The sequence below is a fragment of the Canis lupus genome, chromosome 3 (assembly GCF_011100685.1).
Source record: "Canis lupus familiaris isolate Mischka breed German Shepherd chromosome 3, alternate assembly UU_Cfam_GSD_1.0, whole genome shotgun sequence".
In the NCBI taxonomy this organism is placed as follows: domain Eukaryota; kingdom Metazoa; phylum Chordata; class Mammalia; order Carnivora; family Canidae; genus Canis; species Canis lupus.
The window spans coordinates 647,818-671,281 of record NC_049224.1 but is presented as its reverse complement, the minus strand read 5'-3'; the positions used below and the strand labels follow the sequence as shown (position 1 = coordinate 671,281).

Sequence of the window (23,464 nt, the reverse complement as noted above, 5' to 3'; positions counted from 1 at the left end):
GTGTCTCCGCCTCTCTCTCTCTCTCTCTCTTTCTCTCTCTCTGTCTCTCATGGGAAAATAAAATAAAATAAAATAAAATAAAATAAAATAAAATAAAATAAAATAAAATAAAATAAAATAAAATAAATAAAATAAAATAAAATAAAATATAAAATAAAATAAAATAAAATAAAGACTCCATGAAGGCCAGGCTTTAGGGATAAGGACCCAGCCTAAAGTAAAGAACACATCCTAAGTTAATGACAAAGTCTCCAAAGTCCCACCACCCTATCAAAGCATAAAACCAAGTGTACAAAGTAAGATCAAGAACAGCGGCTCAGTCCGTTAAGAGGCTGACTCTTGACTTAGGCTCAGGTCATCATCTCAGGGTCCGTGGGATCGAGCCCCACCCCGGGCTTGGCTCAGCATGGAGCCTGCTGTCCCTCCTGCCCCTCCTCTGCCCCTCCCCCTACTCGTGTACACACTCATGCGTGTGCGCTCTCCCTCTAAAATAAATACAATCTTAAAAAGAAGGGTAGCCAACAATAATACAGCTGCCTGCCAGAACACAGTTTGACTCCTCAGAGAAAGACAAACCTAGATATTACCTAAAATTTTCGGCATATAATAAAAAATGACTATATATGTAGAGAGATAAGAAAATATCTAGAAAACAACATAACAGTCAATAGAAACAGATTTTGAAAGACACGGATGTGGGAATTCACCTACAAGGATTTAAAACATCTTGTACAGGGATCCCTGGGTGGCGCAGCGGTTTGGCGCCTGCCTTTGGCCTAGGGCACGATCCTGGAGACCCAGGATCGAATCCCACATTGGGCTCCCGGTGCATGGAGCCTGCTTCTCCCTCTGCCTGTGTCTCTGCCTCTCTCTCTCTCTGTGTGACTATCATAAATAAATAAAAATTAAAAAAAAAATCTTAAAAAAAATATAAATAAATAAATAAATAAATAAATAAAACATCTTGTACAAATGTGTGTAACAATTTAAAGGAAAATATGGACATCATAAATTAATAGATGGTAAATCTCAACAAATAAATGAAAAGTCTAAAAATAACAAAATTAAAATTCTAGAACAGGAAAGCATGAAGTTCAGAGTGGCTTTAAGAGCAGACTGGACAACACAAGGGAAAAAGTCGACGAAGCTGAAAACAAGTCATGAGAAATGATCAAAATTTAAAAGGAGAGAAAAAAAGATTTTAAATATTAATGGAAACTTGCTTGTGGGACAAAACTAAATGGTGTAGCACATATACAGTTGGATGCCCAAGAAAAGAGGAAGACTGAATAGATCAGAAAAAAGAACTTGAAAAATAATGCCCCCCAAATCCCTGAAATTTGGTGAAAAAACCCATCAAATTACAAAAACATAAATGATAAATACGAAGAAAACCACATATAGCCATACGATACTCAAACAGATAAAAACTAAAGATACTGAAAAAAAATCATAAAAGTAGCTAGTGAAAAAAAGACAAGCTCCACACAGGGCCTATAGAATGAAGACTGACCCATCGGAAATGACAAAACCGGAACGCAACTGAACAACCTCTTTTAAGTGTGAAAGAAAAACCCATCAACTTGCAATCCTACGGCTGGTGAAATTATCAGCCACAAATAAGGGTTAAAATAAAAACATTTTCACAAAAAACTGAGAGAATGTATTTGCAGTACATAGGAGATGCTAAAGGAACGATAGAGTGTCAGCTCTAGAGGAAGAAACAGAACACCCGGGAAACAGTAAATATGTGGGTAACTGTATTCATTTTCTAGGGCTGCTGAAGCCAATTACCTCAAATTAGTGGCTTAAAACAGCACAAATCTCTTATCTTACAGTTTTGAGGATCAGAAGTCTGACCAAGGTCTCACTGGACTAAAATTGAGGTGTCGACAGAGTTCTATTCCTTTCTGGAGGCTCTAGGAGAAAATCCACCTCCAATGTTGGAGGCTGGACCATTCTTTAGCTCACAGCCCCTTCCTGCATTTTCAAAGCCAGCAACAGCAGATTGAGTTCTTCTTGAATTGAATCATTCTCCCCCCTCTTCTGTCCCTTTTTCTACTTTTTAAGAACCCATGTGATGACTTTGAGCCCACGTGGGTAATGCAGGAGAATCTTTCTGGCAGAAAGTCAACTGGTTAACATTCTTAATTCCACCTGCGACCCTATTACCCCTTTGCCATCTAACATAAAATATTACAAGTCTTGGAGATATCTTAATATGGACATATCTAGGGGACACTTTCTGTCTACTACATTAACTAGAACTTTTTTTGGAGTCTTTTAAAAAAACTTACTGTTTAAACAAAGATAATATTGTAACATGGGGCTACTAACATGCAAAAATAAGATATGTGACAATAGCACAAAGGACAAAGGGGATAAATGGAGCTACATTTTTCCAAGATTTCTAAGTTTTACATAAAATATTATGGCATTAATCCTAAACATGCTATGATAAATTAAGGAATCATACTGTAAGCCACTGAGAAACCAATAAAGAAAAAAATAAAAAGTATAGGGAAGATGTTAATTAAAAGTAAAGTGGAGTACCAAAAAATATTCAATTAACACAAAATATAATAGGAAAGGAGGAACAAACCAACAAAAAACAGATTCAATAAACAGGAAAAAGAGCAAGATGGTACACTTCAACCCCCAACTGCAACTACAAATATACTAACATTGATTTTAAAAGATAGAGATGGCCAGACCAGATTAAAAAAAATTCTAACTATACTACAAGAGATCAGGAGATTGATTCTAAATAGAAAGATGTACTGCAGCTAAAAATGAAAGTATTGAGAGGATATAACACACAAACAGCGAGCATGGAAAAGACGTAAAGGCTCTACACGTACGCATCAGAGTTTGGGCGTGTGTGTGTGCCTGTACCAGACACAGAGAAAGGAGTAGTACCAGCATAAAGAAGACACTTCATAATGATAAAAGGGTCAATTCATCGGGAAGACAAAGGGAAAAAAAAAGCAAATATATAGGTACCTAATACCAGAGCTTCAAAATAACTTGAAGCAAAAACTGACAGAGCTAAAGCATAAAACAGACAAATCCATAAACCTTACTGGACATTTTAACATCCCTCTCTCAATGACTGAAGAGTAAACTAAGAAATCAGAAAGGACGCAGACCACCTGAACATCACTATCAGGTGACTGGATCCACTCGACATTTATAGACGGCATCCAGTGCCTGAGAATACTCATTCTTTTCAAGCCCACCACATCATTTATCATGAAAGATCATACACTAGGTCATAAAATGAGTCTCAAAATTCAAAGGACTAAAATCTTACAGATTACTTTTTTATCACAATGGAATTAAATTACAAATCAGCAATACTCATGAGATATCTAGAAAATCTAGTATTTGAAAATTAATCCATACACTACTAAAAAAAAAAGTTTAAGGTCAAAGAAATCACAAGACATTAAAAATAATCTGAACTACATGATAATGAAAACATTTATCAAAATGTGAGATAATTAAAACTATAAATAGGCTTAGGGGAAATCTGAAACTTCATACTTATATTTAAAAAGGATAAAGGTTTAAAATCAGTGTCACCTTAAGAACATGAAAAAAGAACAAATAAAAGAGAATTAATAGAAGGAAGTAATAAAGACTGGAAATCAATGAAATGGACAACAAATAAAATCAGCAAACCCAAGATTAGTTCTCTGAAAACGTAGATTAAGGGGAAAATTAAGAGAAAACACAAATTATTCACATCAGGAATAAAAGAGGTGATATTACAACAGATGTTAAAAAGATACTAAAGAATTACTGTGAACTAATTTTTGCTAAAGATTTGACAACTTAGATAAAATGAACAAATTCTTGAACCTATACATAACAAGTAAAAATCTGGATAGCTCAATCAATCAGTATCTGTTCAAGAAACAGATTGTAATTGGAAACTTTCCATAAAGAAAATTCCAGGCAGAGATGGTTTCACTGGTGAATTATATCAAATACTTAAAGAAGGAATAATGCTAAGTTTTTACATTAAGTCTTTCAGAAAGTGGAGAAAAAGGGAACACTTCCCAAATTATCTTAAATGATCAGTAAAAGCCAGTTACCAAAAACCCAACAAAGATAATACAAGAAAATTACAGACCAATATTTCTTAACAAAATAATATCAAATAGCATCCAGCAATCTAGGGAAGGGCTAATACATCAGGACTCTGAGGGCTTATCTCAGGAACCCATGATGTATCCTTCAGAACTGAATCACTGCAATTCTCACTAACAGAATAAAGAAGGAAAACCACATACAGTCATTTCCGATGCAGAAAAAGCTTGTAACAAAATTCAAAACTCATTCATGATAAAAACTCTTACACTAGAAATAGAATGGATCTTCCCCAGTGTTACATACAGCTAGCATCGTACCGAATGTGACAGTAAATGTTTTCCCCTAAGAAAGAGAACAAGCGACGGAGGTCTTTGTTCTTACCCCTTGTGTTCAACACCATAATTCAACACTGAACTGGAAGATCTAGCCAGTGCATTAGAGGAAAAAATATAAATAAGAAAAAAGGAGATTAGAAATAGTGGAGAGTGGTCTCTGGTCACAAACAACAGGATTGTAAGTGTGAAAAATCCTAAGAAAAAAATTTAAAAAGCTTCCGGAGATATGAAATCAATTTTACAAGATTGCAGGGTAGCAAGATACAATAGTAACATAAAAAATAATCTGTGTTTCCATCGACTAACCAACAATTGGAAAATAACATTTTTAAAGTACAGTTCAGTGCTATTAAAAATATTAAGGGACGCCTGGGTGGCCCAGCGGTTGAGCATCTGCCTTAGGCCCAGGGTGTGACCCCGGGATCCTGGGACCGAGTCCCACATCAGGCTTCTTGCATGGAGCCTGCTTCTTCCTCTGCCTGTGTCTCTGCCTCTCTCTGTGTCTCTCATGAATAAATAAGTAAAATCTTTAAACAAATATATTAAGCAGTTAGGATTAAATGTAATAAAACAAATGCAGTAACTCTGTACTGAAATCCAAGGAACATTGCTGAAAGATGTTAAGAGGCTTAAATAAATGGTTAAGGATTTTCTCCAAACTGAGCTATAGATTCAACATATGCCTAAAGTCTTTTTTTTGGGGGGGGGGGGGCGGGGATAAAATCTTTTATTTAAATTCGATTGGCAAACATATAGTCCGTCGCTAGTTTTAGGTGTAGAGTTCAATTATTTTTTTTGGTAAAATACAACAAGCTGATTCAAAAATTCCCATAGAACTGCAGAAGACCTAAAATAGCCAAAGTAATCTTAAAAATAAAAAAAAATAAAAAAAGAAACAACACTGGAGCATTTACACTGCCTGATTCAAGTCCTACTATAAAGCTCCAGTAACCAAGACAACATGGTAGCTTAGGAATAGACAAATAGATCAATGAAATAAAACCGGCCCACATCTAAGCAGTCAATTGATTTTTAACAGAGGCCCAAAGGCATTTCAATGAAGATAGTCTTTTAAACAAACGGACCTGGAATACTGCACAAGCTACCTGGAAAACACTTCTCAATATCTACCTCTCGCTCATACCTACTGAACAATGAACTCTAGAGGGATGGCAGACATAAATAAAAAGCAAAATCTATAAACCTGCTAAAAAAGGGTAAGGGAACATCTTTGTGACCTTGGGGTAGGCAAATATTCCTTAAGATGTAAAAAAAGCCCTAAGTATAAATGAAAACAAAGCGATATCCTGGTCTTCACCAAAATTTAAAATGTCTGCTTATCAAAAAACAATATTAAATGCGTGAAAAGGAAAAACAACACTTAGAAATACACAGTATACACATCTCTGAAAAAGAACTTCTATCCAGACTACATAAAGAACTCTACAAATAAATAATAATTTAAAAAAAAACACAATTCAAGTACAATGGTCAAAAACTAAACACTTTAAAAAGGAAGATACGTGAATAACCAAAAAGCACTGGTTAACATCATTAGTCATCAGGGAAATGCTCACTGAAACCAAAACAGGATAGCACTTCAAGCCAAGTAGACTAACTTGGGACAAATTAAATAACATAGAACTAAGTATTTGCAAGAATGGGGCAGAATGAGAACTCGCGTCCATCGCCAGTGGGCGTGTAAAATGATACAGCCTCCTTGGAAAGCATTTTGGTAGTTCATTATTACACTTAGTGTGGTAGAAATACCTCTAACCCAGCAGTTCCACTCAGGTATTTATCCCAGGGCACAAGAGTGCATACGTGGCAGATATACTTGGACAGAACATTGTAGAAACTTCTAACACAACAGCAAAGAGTGGAAACCATCCATATGTCCACCAAGAGGAGAACGGGTACAGAAATAGTGGTATCATCATATCAAATTTTGCATATTGCCGCCAGGAATTTTTTTTTTTACTTCTTCAACATTTATATATAAAACTTTTTCCTCAATTTTATTTTCCCTTTCTAATAAATGAAATTTATTACTGGTATTTAATGGAGTTTAGAATGCTTTAGGAATTATTAGAAGAACTAAATGCTGTTTTTAAGATTTAATGTCAGGTCACCGAGCCTCACGAATCACAAGTCCCTCGTAGAAGAAGATCCCGTGATGGAAAAGTCAAAGTGCAAGATTCACCCATGGGTGTACTACGTCCTAATCCTGGGATTCTGTGCCTTTTGGTCAAACTGTCAACCCTGAGGTCTTGATCCTCCCAGCCCTAAACCTCTCAAAGTGCGGTATTCAAGACAAAGGGAAATGTATCCACTTCTGCTTGAAATTGTAGGTTCTCATCAGGCTCCAGAACAAAGACTTCATGAAGCAACAGATACATCTCTAAGGGTGTGGTACGCCGCGACACTGTTAGAAAGGAAACAGACATCACAGCTCCCGAGGACCTGCTACCGATAAAGGCAGAAACATACACTAGGATAACTTCAACTAAAAAAGTGGACGTCTAAGACTGAGAAGCCTCCCTTAGAGCCACACCAGGCTCTGGGACATGTCCTCTAGCCCTCTCCTGGCCTCCTGACCTCAACTGACACCCTGTTGCCTGGCTCCCCGGGGCCCCATCCCCTACCCCTGCCTACCTACAATTTGTCTCTGCATCCACCCCTTGGCATCCTCCCACCACCCTGTCGAACACCCTGAGCCACATCAGACCTCTAACCACCTAGGGTCACAACGCTATGGGTAGTTAGTCCCATCTCAGACATAAAAGGTAAGCTCTGGGAAGGGGCGTGGGGACGGGGGTGTCTAAATCTGGATGATGCACACATTAAAAAAAAAACCTAGAAATTTTATCAGCTCAAAAGAAAATTAATTGGGGGGACTGGCAATCTCATCACGATGGGGTAATTGTGCTCAACATGGCATTGCCTAGCAACAGAAGGTGCAGGCGAATCCCAACACCGGGGTGTAATGAATCACTCGCTGCCTACTGCTCACAAATGGCAATTTAATAGGAAGATACTCACATCTGGTTCAATCTCCAACAAGACTTCAGAGAATTCTACAGACTCATATTGAGAGAAGCATCAGGTATTTTTTGCCAACAGCCAGGCTCCAGAACAAAGACCGTTCCTACTTACTTGGCTGAATGTACGCTTTGTTTGAAAACAAAACCCAACCTGGTCTTGACAGCCTTGCTCCTGACATTTTGTTTTGGCCACGCTCCAATGTCTACGGCTTCAGGTGCGGTTAATGAACGTCACAAACATGGGATGGTAAATATGACTGACGATGGGATAATCACGGTGGAATGAAAACCACTTTGGGAGACCTCCAAGAGACAGCCCAGTCTGCCCTAGGATCTGCATGCTGCTTCCAGCAAGTGTTGTTTTGAAATAAAAGTATAAAAAGAGTCCACCTACGAGCGAGATCTGTGTCTGGATCGTCTGTTGTTGGGGTCTGCCTGAGTTTTTTCCTTTTGTCTCCTTAATACAGCTTCCCACTGAGGCGCTGAATCAACCATATCGTTCTCCTGCCGAATTCTGAAAGACAAGACCGTTCATCTCAAGTTAACATTCGCACATGCAGTGCTCTATTTTTCAGCTCATCCTAAACTTGCTTTTAAAAGTTAATAAGTCATCAAAAAAAATACATGAATAAAAAATTTAAAAAGTTAAGAAATTATTAAATAAGTTATTGAAAAGCGATTAAGAAACAAAATTATTTAAGAAGCGATTTTATTAAAATCACTTAAAGCTAGAATGTATTAACTGTATTAATATATCCCTAGCAGGTATACACACGCATACATATGTGTGCTAGAATATTAACACAAAAACACAAAAGTAGATACTAGTTTCAGGCTTTTATCTTTGGCTTACAATTTTCTAAGAATAGGCATGTCCAACAATAAACTCATTTAAAACATAGTTAAGTCTGCTACAGGGTTGATCTTAAATCATGAAACTAAGTCTTTTAAAACATACTGATCAAAAAATAAACATACTGATCAAAGTAACAGTAAGTAATCTTACTTGAAATGTTCTTAAGAATTCACAATAATTGTCAGAGTTTTCGTGGACAACAGGTGCCATATATAATCCCCCCCCCCTTTTTTTGAGAAGGGGGTGGGGAGAAGGAGCAGGGGGGCGAGAGAGAATTCTGCACAGGCTCTGTGCCCGGTGTCACCACCCTGAGGTCATGACGTGAGCGGAACTCAACAGTCCAATGCTGAACTGACTGATCCCTCCCATAATTCCCATTTTTAAAAAATATTTTATTTATTTATTCATGAGAGACACAGAAAGAGGCAGAGACCCAGGCAGAGGGAGAAGCAGGCTCCCTGGGGGGAGCCCGATGCGGGGACTCAATCCTGGAACCCTGGGGTCACACCCTGAGCCCAAGATAGGCGCTCAACCGCTGAGCCGCCCGGGCGCCCCTTTAATTCCCATATTTAAGAAGGAAAAGCAGAAGTAAGGAAGCCAACGGTGGTGCACACTGCCAGGCCCACTGGGCGCTCAGGGCACTCGGGGGTGTAGGGATGGAAGTCAGGGACTGCTGTGTGACCTCACAGGACAGTGTTTCCAGAGCCGCTCATTTCTACAGGTAACCTACAGATTTGGGCTTTTAAAGTGACCTCTTCCAGTTCTTGGGTACCGACGCCCCAGTCTGAGTGTCACGGTGACGTCGGGGCCCAGTGCTGGGGTCCCTGGAGCACGCGACAGTGGCTCCCACCGTGAGCAGTGGGGCCAGGTGTTCCAGAGGACCAGGGAAGGCGCCCGCTGGAGGCCCGACGGAAGGGGACACACCAGGCGGCTGTGAGCCAGGAGCATCGCTTGTGGAAACCAAACACCTGCTGCTTGAACATTTAACCTCGGACCCACGCGAGCCCCTCAGGGGGCCACCCTCCGGGGTGAGCAAGCAGCGTGGAGCCACGAGGGCATCGGCACCAAACCGACGACGGGAGCACGACCGCTTCGCAAAGGGCAGACAAGGTTGCAGACACCTGTGCTCGGAACAGGTGCGCCTGGAGTGGCCGTGGCTCTGGGTGGGCTGCAGATGCCCCTCCACGTGTAACCTGAACACAACGCAACGCGCATCCTAGTAAAAGGAACAGCAGCTGCTGGGTGAACCTCTCTGTAACACCATCCGAGCCCTTCGAGCTGTTTCCTCACTGAAGCTTTCATTTTCCAGAGGCTGTGGCGCGAACACCTGGACCCACGGCCCAGCGCCTCATGGAGTCAGCCTGCAGCCCGCGGCATGCATGGAGGGCCGGGAAGGCAAGTCCACGCCATGGGCTGGGGCACCGGGAGCAGGTGTGGTGCCAGGACACGGACGCCGTGAGGTCCCAGTGACTCGTCCTTCCCCCAAACAAGCAGTTGCACTGGAAGCTGCCCCATGTGCACGCGCGTGTTTCTGCAGCCAGAACCGCAGGTTAGGGCCCTGGGACCCCGCCGGTCACTCCACATGGGCTAGGGCCCTGGGACCCTGTCGGTCACTCTTCCTGGGTTTAGGGCCCTGGGACCCTGTTGGTCACTCCCCCCGGGTTTAGGGCCCTGGGACCCTGTCGGTCACTCCCCGTGGATTAGGGCCCTGGGACCCCTCCGGTCACTCCCCCCGGGTTTAGGGCCCTGGGACCCTGTCAGTCACTCCCCGCGGGTTTAGGGGCCTGGAACCCCATCTGTCACTCTTGGTGGGTTAGGGCCCTGGGGCCCCTTCGGTCGCTCCCTACAGGTTAGGGCCCTGGGACCCCATCAGTCACTCCCCACGGATTAGGGCCCTGGGATTCCATCAGTCACTCCCCGAAGAAGACACAGGTACTGGGTGCAGAAGGGACAAATGAACACGACCGTGCTCAAGCCTCAGGAAGCAGTAGTGACTATCCTATGCTGAGAGAAACACGGACCGTTAAGCACAGGGTGCCCCCATACCAGCTCTGCTGCGTGTCCCTATCCCCAGGGTGGGAGAGCCAGAGCTGCTTTTTCGCGCCTCTCCTGCTGCACTTTGATTATGACGTAGGGACTGACATTCTGAAGGATGAAAACACCAACATTAACCCCTTCTAAAAAGTCAAAATGTCATAGGACAGGTAAGCATGAGAATGTCAAGGGGGAAAAAGGAGTCCGCTGCCGGTTACAGCAGGGATGTGCTCATTTCCAAATGTTGCATTTAAAGTGAACCTCAAGGGCCGCCTGGGCAGCTCAGGGGTTGAACGTCTGCCTTCAGCCCAGGGTTGACCCCGGGATCCTGGGATCGAGTCCTGCATTGGGCTCCTGCATGGAGCCTGCTTGCTTCTCCCTCTGCCTGGGTCTCTGCCTCTCTCCCTGTGACTCTCATGAATAAATAAATGAAATCTAAAACCAAAAACCAACAACCTATGTTTTCTCTTAAGGAGGACACGTGACATGATGAGCACTGCGTGTTATATAACCGCTGAATCACTGAGTCATCTGAAATGAATGATGTACTGCATGTTGGTTGACTGAATTTAAATAATAAAGCAAACACCTCTATGTTTTCTCTATTTATATTTTACCTCCAAGCCAGTGTGACACACTGAAAACCACCTCTCCCGTTCAGCTCCAGCACAACGGTGCATACGACTGCTTCATCGGCCACTCCACCGCTCAGAGTAAGCCGGCGGGTCCCAAGTGACTGTGGACCTGTGTTTCTCATCTACTCGTTCATTCCTGGATTGCCTGCTATAAACCAATTTTCATCTATTTTTTCAGTAATTTTTCTTCCCTGGGGAAATTTACGTTGGTTCCAGGCATCTGTCGACCTCCTCCCTGAAGACCAGCAAGCAAGAAATTCATTTGCTTTTCCCAACCTACCCACACTGTCGATAAATTATTCTCATTTGCCCTTAAAAGTGTTTCTGTCTCTTCCACTTATTCCTTACGCTCTCCCTACAAAGATATGCTACCTCTGGTGCAAATTCCCTTCAAAGTCTATTTTCTTGATTTTGTGGCCTGCGATGCTCTCGCTCAGTAATCAGACAGCACTGCTCAGTGGCTGCAGCTCTGTACTCCTAGCGTCATCTCTGTCAACTCTGGTTATGCCCTGCAAGCCCTCAATCATCCGCATTCAATACCTAATTCTTGATCGGACTTATTCAAGTGGAAATCAGGAGCCCTTGCAATCTGTACTACGGTGAACACTGCGGCTTTGCAGCAACTGCCCTCTGCAGACCCACAGGTTTCACCTCGTTCGCAGCCCCCACTCAAATCAGGGACGGGGCAAGGAATGCTCACAAGGAAACCTAACGGCTCTTATATATTTTTTTTTGATAAATTTATTTTTTTGCCAACATATAAAATAACACCCAGTGATCATCCCGCCAAGTGCCCCCATCAGTGCCCGTCACCCAGTCACCCCCACCCCCTGCCCACCTCCCCTTCCACGATCCCTTATTCGTTTCCCAGAGTTAGGAGTCTCTCATGTTCTGTCTCCCTTTCTGATATTTCCCACTCTTAAAAAAAAAAAAATGAGAGACTGTGGGATGTATTTCATATTTAAAATCCTCTTACCCCAATATTCAGATGTACATTCTAAAGACATCTAAGAGGCAGGAAGAAACGCTACCAACACTTGAGGGACAACGGATTCGTCAGGAACGCTGAGTTTTTGTGGAAGGAGGCGGGCCCACTCACAGATGTATGGGGGCTCCGGGTACACGGAGCAGGCTGGGGGCTCACTGAGCTGATAGCATCACTCACGCGGGCACGGTCTGCCTCCGGGGCCCTCCCGGCCTCACCAGGTTGCAGGGTGCACACCGTCCCCTGTGCGGCCCGGAAATGAAGACTCGGCCAGGGGACCAACCAGCCACACCGCTCTTCCCTGAAGGTCACGGTCACATCGCCGGCTCCCTCCTCCTGTGCTCTGTTCTATTGTGTGCACACGCATGCGTGCACACGCACGCACAGAACCCCACACACGTAACTCACGTGTTGGGCCGCACGTGCCCCAGGATGAACGCAGGGAGAGGCCCAAGTGGTCCTGCTGCCAACTGCTTTCTGCCGGCTCCCGGCTCCCACCTGAAGCCTCCCATTTCTCTTGCTGCTGTAACCGTCCCCCGGCTGCAGCGCAGCTTCCAAGTACGGGGCAACTTCCCCCTCCCCGCCCAGATCTCCGCACCTCAAAGCCCCACAAGCCTAGCAACCCATGGAAGCTGACGACCTAGCAGTCCACTGGCCCTCGCCAGCGAGCACTCATGGCCCAACTGCCTGTTTTCATCAATAGCACAAAGGATATTTTGCAGCCTCATTTCTTTGAATGTAAAGGGTATTTTATTAAGCCCAAGGCATTTTAAGGGGAATCTTGGCTTGTGAAAGGTTTCACTCAGATCTGACTCCTCCCTTGGTTCTCTGTGAACGTAGACCCTGGACGCGTCCAGAGCCAGGCCCACAGGCTCAGACCCAGGGACATGGGCTGGCCTTCTGACCAAAATTCTCACTGGTGAAAATGGACATAATCGCATATTCACACAGCCCATTAGCTCCATACTGCCTTGTATTTGGGAGGTTCCCAAGTTGATGAACTTAGTAGGACCGACTGCTTCACAAATCAGCAGAGCAACGTAAATCATCTCCAAAGAAAACCGAAGCATTTTACTGGTTAATCCTACCAGTGACCTGGATGCTCAACTTCATCTCCCAGAATCCATCCATCCTTCACTCTTTCGATCGTAACAACCACCATATAAATGTTTGGGGCCACAGACCCTGTTACCAGAAAGTCCTATACTTGGAAACAGAGAAGTTTACCTACAATTTCCTGAACCCTCTAAGAGAACCTGCTGACGAATCAGAGAATAAGGAGGCCTGGTCGAAAAACCAAGTCTGTAAAGGCAGGGAGGTGGGAGCAAGGAAGAGGAGACGACAGGAAAGTGAAGGAGCTGGCAAGGGTGGAGGCAAGGGGGGAAAGGCCCAGAAGAGGCCCGACTTCAAGGCCAAGTGTCAGACCACGTGGTTCCATTGTCAAGTGCTCTCACTTTCTAGGTTTCAAGTGAGCTTTACCATGACCCCCCAGACAACAGAGGTCAGCGTACACCCCACCTTAAGGATGAGCACGCTCAGGACTAAAGCAGTTTCAAGGGGCACCCGGGTGGCTCTGCGGTTGAGCATCTGCCTTTGGTTTATAGCATGACCCCAGGGTCCTGGGATCAAGTCCCACGTCGGGCTCCCTCGTGGAGCCTGCTTCTCTCTCTGCCTGTGTCTCTGCCTCTCTCTCAGTCTCTCATGAATAAATAAACAAAATGTTAAAAATAAATAGAGCAGTTTCAAGAGTTGCCCAAGGTCAAATACCAGGACACAACAGAACGGAGGCCCTGACCCACATCCTTGGGAGTTTTTTCTGATGTTTCTCTGGCTCCTAAATGGAGGCAGAACTCAAAGAAGACAAGAAAAAGTAGGAAAGAGTGGAGAGAAGCTAAGAAAAAAAAAGAAAGGAACTGAGTGACGAGAAACAACGTGACAAAGATATAAAAGGGAGGCAGGAGGACAGGGATGAAGATGAAGATACGGGCAGGGCTGCAACGGGAGAATGAGCCTTTGTCATCTTAGATGTCACGACAGCAAAGGGTGCTGCAACTCCCAGCTCGTTATAAAAAAGAAAATGAAAAACTGTCCTTTCAAACCTGTAAACTTAGAAAACCGTAGGGTAGTCGTCCAGATTGTAGAAACAGTAAAGGAAGAACAACTAGGATGGAAGGTGTGAAGACAGACATTAATGGCTCACCAGGCAGCAGAGGAGGCCGAGCCGTCTGGCTGCGGGGACAGCATGGAACGGGGCACAGGAGTCATCCGGCCATGAGCACCACATGGAAGGGGGCACAGGGGCCATCCAGCCACAGGGACCGTGTGGAATGGAGTGCACAGGGGTCCTCTGGCCATGGGGAGAGCGTAGAACAGGATGCAGGGGTCGTCCGGCCACGGGGACTATGTGGAATGGGGCACGCAGGGGTCGTCTGGCTGTGGGACTGCATGGAATGGGCGCAGGGGTTGTCTGGCCACAGGGATGGTGTGGAATGAGAGCAGGGGGCATCTGGCCACAGGGACCACATGGAACAGGGCGCAGGGGGCGTCTGGCCACGGGGACCACGTGGAACAGGGCGCAAGGGTTGTCTGGCTGCAGGGATGGCGTGGAACGGGAGCAGGGGGGCGTCTGGCCATGGGGACCATGTGGAACGGGAGCAAGTGTGAGCACACAGCCAACAACAGGGCCCTCATGCATGTAGCCCCTAAAGCTCTGGACCCAAAGGCCGGAGAGGACGTGCTTACCTACAGTCACACTTTTCTAGATAGGAGGAGAATCTGTTACCCACTCTTGGCTTTGTCTGTGTCATTGAAGCGGGCACGGCATCCGTGAGAGGAGGAGGGGGCACCGAGGGATCTTCCTGCAGGTCACCGTGCCTTGGGCGGGGCGCCTGAGGTGACCCCGGCCCCTAACTGGGCTCCACAGAGAACACTTCCCAAGGAGATGACCCCTACATGGCGTCTGCGCTCCTGTTGCCCAGGCCTCCCCACAGGGCCCAGCATGTGCCAAGGATGAGGGCTGCAGCAGCCATAGGACCCTGGGTCACGCCAGCTGACCACCTCGTTTTACAGACAGGGAAGGACCCAGAAAAATACAGCAAGCGGGCCAGGCTGCCCCCGGGGGTGGTGGTGGCTGCCGACGCCTTGGTCGGGGAGGTGCTGTCCTCTGCAGCACCCGGGCTGACGGCGGCCCCCTGCCCAACCGGGACGATCAAAAACGTCTCAGGACATTGCCCCGCATCCTTGGTGGGGGGGGGGGGGGGGGGGGGGGGGGGGGGCGGGGCACGGCAGACGTGCCTCCGGCTGAAACCCCCAGCCAGACACGGAGGCAGCCGGCACCCCCGTGCCCCTCCTACATGGCGCTGCTTCTTGAGTTAAATACTTGGGGAGTACGGAGAGCTGATGGCCGTGTTGTCATCGCTAAAGCCGGTCGCATACCAAGCTCTCAAGGCCGAGCCCTAAAGAATGAGTCTTGATGACAGGAGCCACCCGCGTGTCCCCATGTATGTGCCGGACGTGAACGTAGACACGTATGTTCATGTACACGTATGAGGCGCAACACGAAACCCGATGCCACGGGTCTCCCACTTTGGCTGGACACAACACGGTACCGTCCCATACAAAGACGGTTCAGGGAGAAATCCGTCAAGAAATGGTCAAATTCTTACCATCCCCACACAGATTCCCTGCACGTTGTCCCTAAATACAGATCTTTTTAATTAACAAGAAAGGACCCTCACCGTCAAGTTATTTAATCATCTCGTTATCGGGGCCAGAACCTGAGTTGTGCAAGCTATGGCTCCCCGACCCCGGGCTCCAGGCCCCGCAGACTCAGAGCAGACAGTGGGGCTGAACCCCGCGCGGCCCGGGCCTTACCTGTGTCGCTTCTTCCGGTGCTCTCTGTGGGAGCTCTCGGACTCGCTGCCGCTGCTCGTGTTGCAGCGAGAACGGGACCTGCACACGGGACACACAAAGGAAAAAGCCCACGTTTATGACAAATGGAAACACTTCAGGGAGGCTCGCGACAGTTCATCAGGATGAGCCCTGCAGTGACACCAGTGACCCCGACCTGGGAGCCTGTGACCCCGACCTGGGGAGCCCATGACCCTGACCTGGGGAGCTGCTGACCCCGACCTGGGAGCCTGTGACCCTGACCTAGGGACCCTGTGACCCTGACCTAGGGACCCTGTGACCCCAAACGGGGGAGCCACTGACCCGACCTGGGGACCCCATGACTCCTACCTGGGGAGCCCGTGACCTCGACCTGGGGAGCTGCCGACCCCGACCTAGGGAGCCGCTGGCCCCGACCTGGGGAGCTGCTGACCCTGACCTGGGGAGCCCTGTGACCCCGACCTGGGGAGGCTGTGACCCCGACCTAGGGACCCCATGACCCTGACCTGGGGAGCCCGTGACACTGACCTGGGGAGCTGCTGACCCCAACCTAGGGAGCCACTGGCCCCAACCTGGGGATCCCACTGACTCCGACCTGGGGAGCCTGCGACCCCGACATGGGAAGCCCCTGACCCCGACCTGGAGAGCCGCTGTCCCTGGCCTGGGGAGCCACTGACCCCGGCCTGAGGAGCCGCTGACCCCGACATGGGGAGCCTGTGACCCTGACCTGGGGAGCCCCCAACCCCGACCTCAGGAGCTGGAGCCACCCCCCACCACATTGAGGCGGTCACACACCCAAGTGAGCCTGTGACCCGTGACAGCAGATGAGGGCCAACGTCCCAGGCTCCCCCAAGGAACACAGATGCAGACTCCCGGTGGCTCTGTCACACGCGGAGCCCCGACCCGGTGTAGCACACGCGGCCACACCAGCTGTCCAACAGGGGGCAGCTCACTTCCCTCCCCTGAACCACATCCTGCGACTGGCTTTCCTGATGCACAGACGCGGAAGGATGCTGCTGTTCCAGAACCATCTGTGTGTGTGGGGGGGGGAGCTCCCACCTCCTCCCACCTCCTCCCACCTCCTCCCACCTCCTCCCACCTCCTCCCACCTCCTCCCACCTCCCCCTACCTCCATCCCTACAAGCCCGGGGAGGGGACCCTGAGAGAGGGAAGCCCCAGGGCTCCCGCACTGTGCCTCACCCCTACTGGGATGGGAAGGGCCACGCCGCTGCCACCTGGCGGCCCCGGGGGGCACCCTGCTCAGCCAGCGCCCTTACTCCTCAGGGTGGTCGTGGCTCCAGTGCAGCATGCCCCCGAGCAGCCTGACGGGGACAGGTAACCCCCCGCGGCCCCCTGGGCTACATGGACGCAGAAAGAAGGAGAAATCGCTAAGGACGCTACGGAGGAAGGCTGACGACCACCTGCACGATCAGAAAACGCGGATTTCTTTTATATTGACCTGAAAGTGTCAGTAAAGCACCAAAGTCCCCACTCCTGCTTCCAGTCTGAGGAGCGCTAGCCTGCCTCCCGCTCCCTGACCCTCCTCCCGTTTTTCTCATTACGATTTTTCTCACCTCCTCCTCTGCTTTAGATCCGAGTCTTCGCCACTGTTCTGGGCCTTCCTGCAGAAAACAGAGTAAATGGAGATGTTAAAGGAAACGGGAAACCACCAGGGGGCTGAGGACAGCACAGCGAGGGGAGTCTCCCTTCAGTTAACGTGCGTCATCTGTGGCCCCACGTGCATCACACAGCACACCCGGTCGGGGCGGGGGGGGCATGACACCAACTGGCCTCCGGGAGCCAGGAGCCAGGGGGGCCGCAGGTGGCCCATCGACGATGGCGCATGTGTCTGGGGGGGCCATGCAGCCAGCCGTGGGCTGTGCGCCGTCCCTGGGCTGCAGCCCCGCTGGGTCAGGCCTGCCGTGACCTGTCACTGCTGCCCTTGCAGATGCCGTCTCTGACCCTCTGGCCTCCGGATCCCTCAACTGTGACTCCAGTCACTTCCGCACAACAGCCCAGCAGCCCATAGCTTTCCAACGTGGGTCTGTGGCTCTGTCCACACCCGAGCGGCTGCGATGGGGCCTCCTGGTGGGGCCGACCGCCCGGGGAGCCTAGCTGCTGCTCGGACCAGGGGGCCGGATGGCGACAGTGACTCCCTGTGCAGAGCCCGAGCTTCCAGGGAGTCTCCGTCCCTGAGAATGAGCCGAGTGCACGGACACCCACAGTCCTTGGGGGGGGGGCAAAGAGGGCACGTGATGGCACAAGCACCGGGTGTCACACTATCTGCCAGCAAACTGAATTTAAAAAACAAACAAAAAAACAATGGAATTCCATCCTCTGCAGTTTTACGATTTTCTGAGAGATGATAACTGTCGACTTTTCCACATACCCGTAAGTCACTTCCTTTCCTTGTTCTTACCCCAAGTCTTCATCCAAACTCTCAGAACTGCGAAAAGCCTCCTGGCTGGGTATGCGATGAGCTCCCCGACCTCTCCCCGCGCCCAAGCACTCCCGCCCACATCCGGACCGTCTGCCCCAAGCCCGAGCCCCGCTGCGTGTGCCGGCACTGCCATCACTCCCTTCTCTAAGCTCCAGGAGGTTCCTGCTGCTTCTCTGCAAACGGAGCCTGTACCTGCAGGCCTCATGACCGTGGGTCCCGGTTTGGAGGGACGCATCTTCCACTTACTAACACAGAAGGTCTGCCCAGCAGGTATTTTATTTATCTTTTCTTCTTTGGGAGCTGGGACTCCCCAAAATAATTTTGGCACCTGTAATTACCGTTTTTCTGGGCTTAGAATCCTGAATTGAAGAGGGTCTCCCCTCAGCGTTTTGAAGGCAGTGCTCACCATCTGCACTGGCACTGCTGCCAGGGAGCCCTGCCATCCTCCTGACTCGTCGACCCCGGTGCACCATGAACTTCTGTCCTCATGCTCCTCCCTCACTCCTCGGAGTAGTAAAAATTCTCTTAACCTATGATGTTTTGAGACGTAATAACGGATCTCGCTACGCCGAGTGCTTCTATGACATTTGATCATTTGCTCTGGGATATTTTCTTATGTTATGCCTTTAACAGTTTCCTCATCTGCATTTTCTTAGCAATTTGATTACTCGGACGTTTGATATCCAGGTTTGATCACTGTTTATCCTCACGTCCATGTACCTGTTTTATTTTTGTTCTACTTTAGGGGTGATCTCCTTAAATTTACCTTCCAAACCTTCTACTGATTTATCTTAAATTCCACCACTGGGATTTGAAGTCTAAGAATTCCTGCTTGTTCGCCTCTTTTTCAGATTTTCTTTCTCAAGATCATTGTACTTTTAAGACATTTTTTCTTTCTTGCATCGTTTCTATTCCTGTGGGTACAACATGACTGCTGCTGTGTGTTTCAACCTCTGTCTTCCCAAACATAGAAGCTATGTTCAAATGCCCAGTGGCTACGGCTCTCTCTTCATATTTAAGATGTAGGCACTAGGATCCCTGGGTGGCTCAGTGGTTTGGTGCCTGCCTTTGGCCCAGGGCACGATCCTGGAGTCCCGGGATCAGGTCCTGCATTGGGCTCCTGGCATGGAGCCTGTTTCTCCATCTGCCTGTGTGTCTCTCTCTCTCTCTCTCTCAATCATGAATAAATAAATAAAATCTTAAAAAAAAAAGACGTAGGCATTAAAAAGCCTGGAGTCTCTGGATGGTGCAAGAATATTACCCGACGGTTTCACTGCAGAGGTTGGAACAGAGGGCCATGCACGGTGTCAACCGCTTCCATGGAGGATCCTTGCAAAGTTGGTATGTGCGTGTCTCTTCTCTTGGATCCGTGTTTTTTACGCTGCGATTCTCGGAGACCCAGACCTGGCTTCCCGCTCAGGGGTGAGGAGGGAAGGGAGCTCTCCTGAGTCTTCCTATGGCCACAACTTCTCCGTCTCTTTCCTCTGGAAGTAACTTCCTCCGAAGGTAACTGTCTTCAGCGGAGGCCCAAGAAATGCTGGCGTTTCCCCAGCTCCATCATGGCCTGGTCTTTGCACCCCATCTATACTCTCTCTCCTGCCTCATCGTGGTCTCATTGGTTCACTTACAGCCTTGAGATATTTGCATTTTAGCCAAGAGCCAGACTTACAGCCAACAGTCCCTGTGAATCCCGCACGTGGGCTTCTCCACAATGCCACAGATGCAACATGCCCAGAACCATACTCACCGCTGTCCCTTCCCGGCCTGTGATGCCCCAGGGGTTCCCGTTTCAGCACATCACACTTCAAGTCTGGATGGATTTCATTCCTGACGTCAGTCCCTCCAGTCCCTCCTCCTCCCGTCTTCTCAAACCTCCCAGTCCTATTGCTGTTACCTCCCAACGGGTCTTACCACCACCCACTTCCTTAAATCCCCACCTTGAAATCATCTCCATGGCCCAAGCTCCCATGAGCCTTTGCCAGGACTCACATGGCAGCCGCTGGCTGGTCCCTGTTTCCACTGCGGCCTTCTTCCACCTTTTCTCCACAGGACGGTAAGGCTCCTCTTCACACAACACAAATGCGATCTTGCAACCAGTCCCTCTTCTAAAACCTACTGAGTCTGACAACCCAAATCCTCAACAAGGCTCAGGTGTCCTGAGAAGCGTTTCTCGTGAACGTTCCAGCTCCCTCCCATCCCCAGGTCTCTGCATGCGCTGGCTCCTGCACCTGTCTTCACCGGTCCGCCTCATATGCCAGCGCAAGCATCCAGCCCCCGAGCGCCTTTTCCTCAACAAAGCTTCCCACAATTGTGCTGCCTGTACAGGTGCTTGGGTGGCAAAGTCATCAAGCAGCTATTCTTGGGATACACGTGCTTTTCTGTATACCTGTTAGCTTTCAGCAAAAGCTTTTTCTTACGCCCCTAAGCACCACGTAACTCCCTAGAAATATATAAAAGTTATATAAGCATGTGTGCTTTTGTAGGATTCATACAAGAAGATAAAGCAAGACTGCCCAGGCAGGGCGCTCGGGGCGCTCTCAGCGGAGATGAGCAGAGCACGAGCGTTAACGCTTCCTTGCTGCATGGGGCGAAGGCTATGCCTCCCAAACACGCACGCTCAGGAACTTGTGACATCAAGGGACGCACATATGCAGATGGACAGCTCCATGGCTACGGGGACACAAAGGTTCTCTTCCCCTGGACTGTGCAGTCAAGGTCCCGTAGGCACTCTGCACAATCTCTCGCTGTGTTTCACAGGAAGCAAGAGACAGCAGCATCTCAACATAGAAGCGTTACCTCTAGATTTCAGAATATACAGGCTCCAAACCGTTTTGAGCATTTAGGTCGGGAAAAAATAATGTGAATTTTAGTGTATTTTAGCAAAACTTGATAAATTCATTTCCAAGTATATTAACATCAAGATGACGATCTGCTCAACATGGGCAGTTACTGTATTTGGGGGTAGCTATCAGGATACACTAGTGACGAGGGACGAAAGACTAGTGGACGAAAGATAAACCTACTCAGCAGTAATGAGGCAGTGCCAGACCCTTGGACCCAGCGACTGCCGCTGCCCACACCCCCTCCGCACACGCACAGGGTCACTGTAAGGAATTCCTAGGGGCCTTTCTGGCTGTCGGGGGCCGTCCAGGTTGGACCACTCCTTGAGTGGAAACCTCTTCGCCTCCTTTATCTAATGACTCACTATCCCTGCCTTCTACAGACGTACAGGTCTGGATCCAACCGTGAGGGGCCGTCACCTGCGTATCTGCCCCGCCGCCCAGTCCCTGTTCTCCACTGGTACTCGGCCCCATCCCAACCCATCAGTCATCTCCCCTATTCCTTCAAGCCTGAAGCCTGACAACCTGCTCTCAGGCCCCTTTGCCAGCGGGGCTGCACCTCTAGAGGCGCTCAGCTGCCCCCTTTCCTCCTGCCTCCAGGTCTCAATCTGGCTGCTGACACCCTTGCGGCACCCACTGTGCACGGCTGAGCGCAGGGGCCCCCAGCGGCAGCAGCGGGAGTCCTTGCAACAGGGTGGTACCTGCAGCAACGCTGGCAGGGCCAGCCCAGAGGCAGGGACAGCCTTGATCCCCCAGCCCAGGGGCAGATGGCACCCAGACCCTGGGGCACCTCCCTGCCTCTGGTGCCTCAGCACTTGGAACACGGGGAGTGTCAACTATTATCATGTCTGAGGGGGTCAAGACGGAGCTGCCCCTTCAGACCTATGAGGGGATGGGGTCACTGACCTCTGTCCTGCACCATCATCAGAGGACCTTGGGGACATGGGGGCTGGTCTGAGAAAGCCAGGGTCGAGACTCCAGAAATTGGCAGAAGCCAAACAACATGAAACAGGGAGAGACCAGGGAGCACGTGTCCACAGGGGCGGAGGGGACAGGAGGGCGGGGGCTAATGGCACCTGAGGACACCATAAATGTCATGCTGCCCGTGAAGGTCCCCAGGCAGCACAGCCCTCGGGACGGAGGAGTGGACGGAATTCACCTGCAGGATTTCCGGGTCTTCTCTGGCACCTGCCATGCTGCCCGACCCACTCTTCTGAGAACCCAGAACTCCTAGACGTAGACTGTTTTCTTTTGTTATCTTAAGTCTGTGCAGATATAACCAGGAAAACCACTTGACCTGCTGGGTCAACGTAACAGGACCCATTTCCCTGTGTTTTCAAAGGGGTTTTACTCAAGTTCGTACGACATCCTTTTGGAGAACAGGGCGCTAAAGCCTCAGCTAAGGTTCACCTGTAAGCTCGTCCTCTCGGGTCACGACAGTCACCATCTTCTATATGTAAAAATACACCCAGATGTGTATCACGTATGTCACATTGCACAGACAACACAACAGACGTCGTTAAAGATACAGACGTAATGCAGGACCTTTAGCTCATCGGTCTTCGTTGTTGTACAAAAAGCAAGTTTCCGACCAGTATTTTATGAAGTTCTCTGAAACCCAGGCTGTCTAAAGAGAAATCCTTTGGGATCTCTAGCTCATTTTATCTGCTACCCCCCCCCCAAGAAAAAAAATCATCTGTGATCTTGGGAGGACAGGCACGATATTCTGAGGATAACTCAACACAAAAATGTGCCCGGGACTCGGTGCTCTTGCTGAAAATGCAAAACCAAGGGGCAATGTTCAGCTCACCTCCTCCTCGTCGGCTGCACGGAGTCATCGCTCCCGCAGGACGGGTTCCGGCGGCGTGCGGACGGGAACTTCGGGGATTTCACGCGGTCCCCAGGGGAGTTGTAGAGGCCACTGCAGCAGAAGAGGGATGGTCAGTGACATCGCAGGGCCTGGCGGGACAGGCCCCTAGGTGTTCCTGCTGCCAGAGATGGGGAGCTACTGAAGAAGAGGGGGTGAGGTCTGGCGAATCAGATCCTGAGTCATTATCTTTGGGGACGGGCCTGTCACTGACCTCCGATGGCCGGAGCACACCAATGATGGCCATGACGACGATCTGCGTTGGTGACAAAGCTGCCTCCTCCGGGCACACCTCCACACTACGGGCAGGCCCCGAGGTGCCATCACCCAGCCGCGTGACCAGAAAGCACGCAGAAATCGGGGACGCTTAGCTGGGGGCCCAAGTAAGGCGGCTGTGAAGGGGAGGACTCAGGATCTGAAGCCCTGAGATGTCGTGTCTGTA

The 23,464-nt window shown here is 48.9% G+C and overlaps 1 protein-coding gene across 1 annotated transcript in view; it reads right to left on the bottom strand.

The window, feature by feature from the left end:
- Positions 1-23,464, bottom strand: part of EPB41L4A (erythrocyte membrane protein band 4.1 like 4A) — a 180,509-nt gene that overhangs the window by 12,888 nt on the left and 144,157 nt on the right. Inside the window, exons 15-18 of the mRNA XM_038532143.1 lie at positions 22,966-23,076; positions 17,450-17,497; positions 15,861-15,938; positions 7,872-7,991 (exon numbers count right to left, since the gene is read on the bottom strand). Coding sequence (XP_038388071.1) covers positions 7,872-7,991; positions 15,861-15,938; positions 17,450-17,497; positions 22,966-23,076 — 357 coding nt within the window. The remainder of the gene's footprint in view (positions 1-7,871; positions 7,992-15,860; positions 15,939-17,449; positions 17,498-22,965; positions 23,077-23,464) is intronic.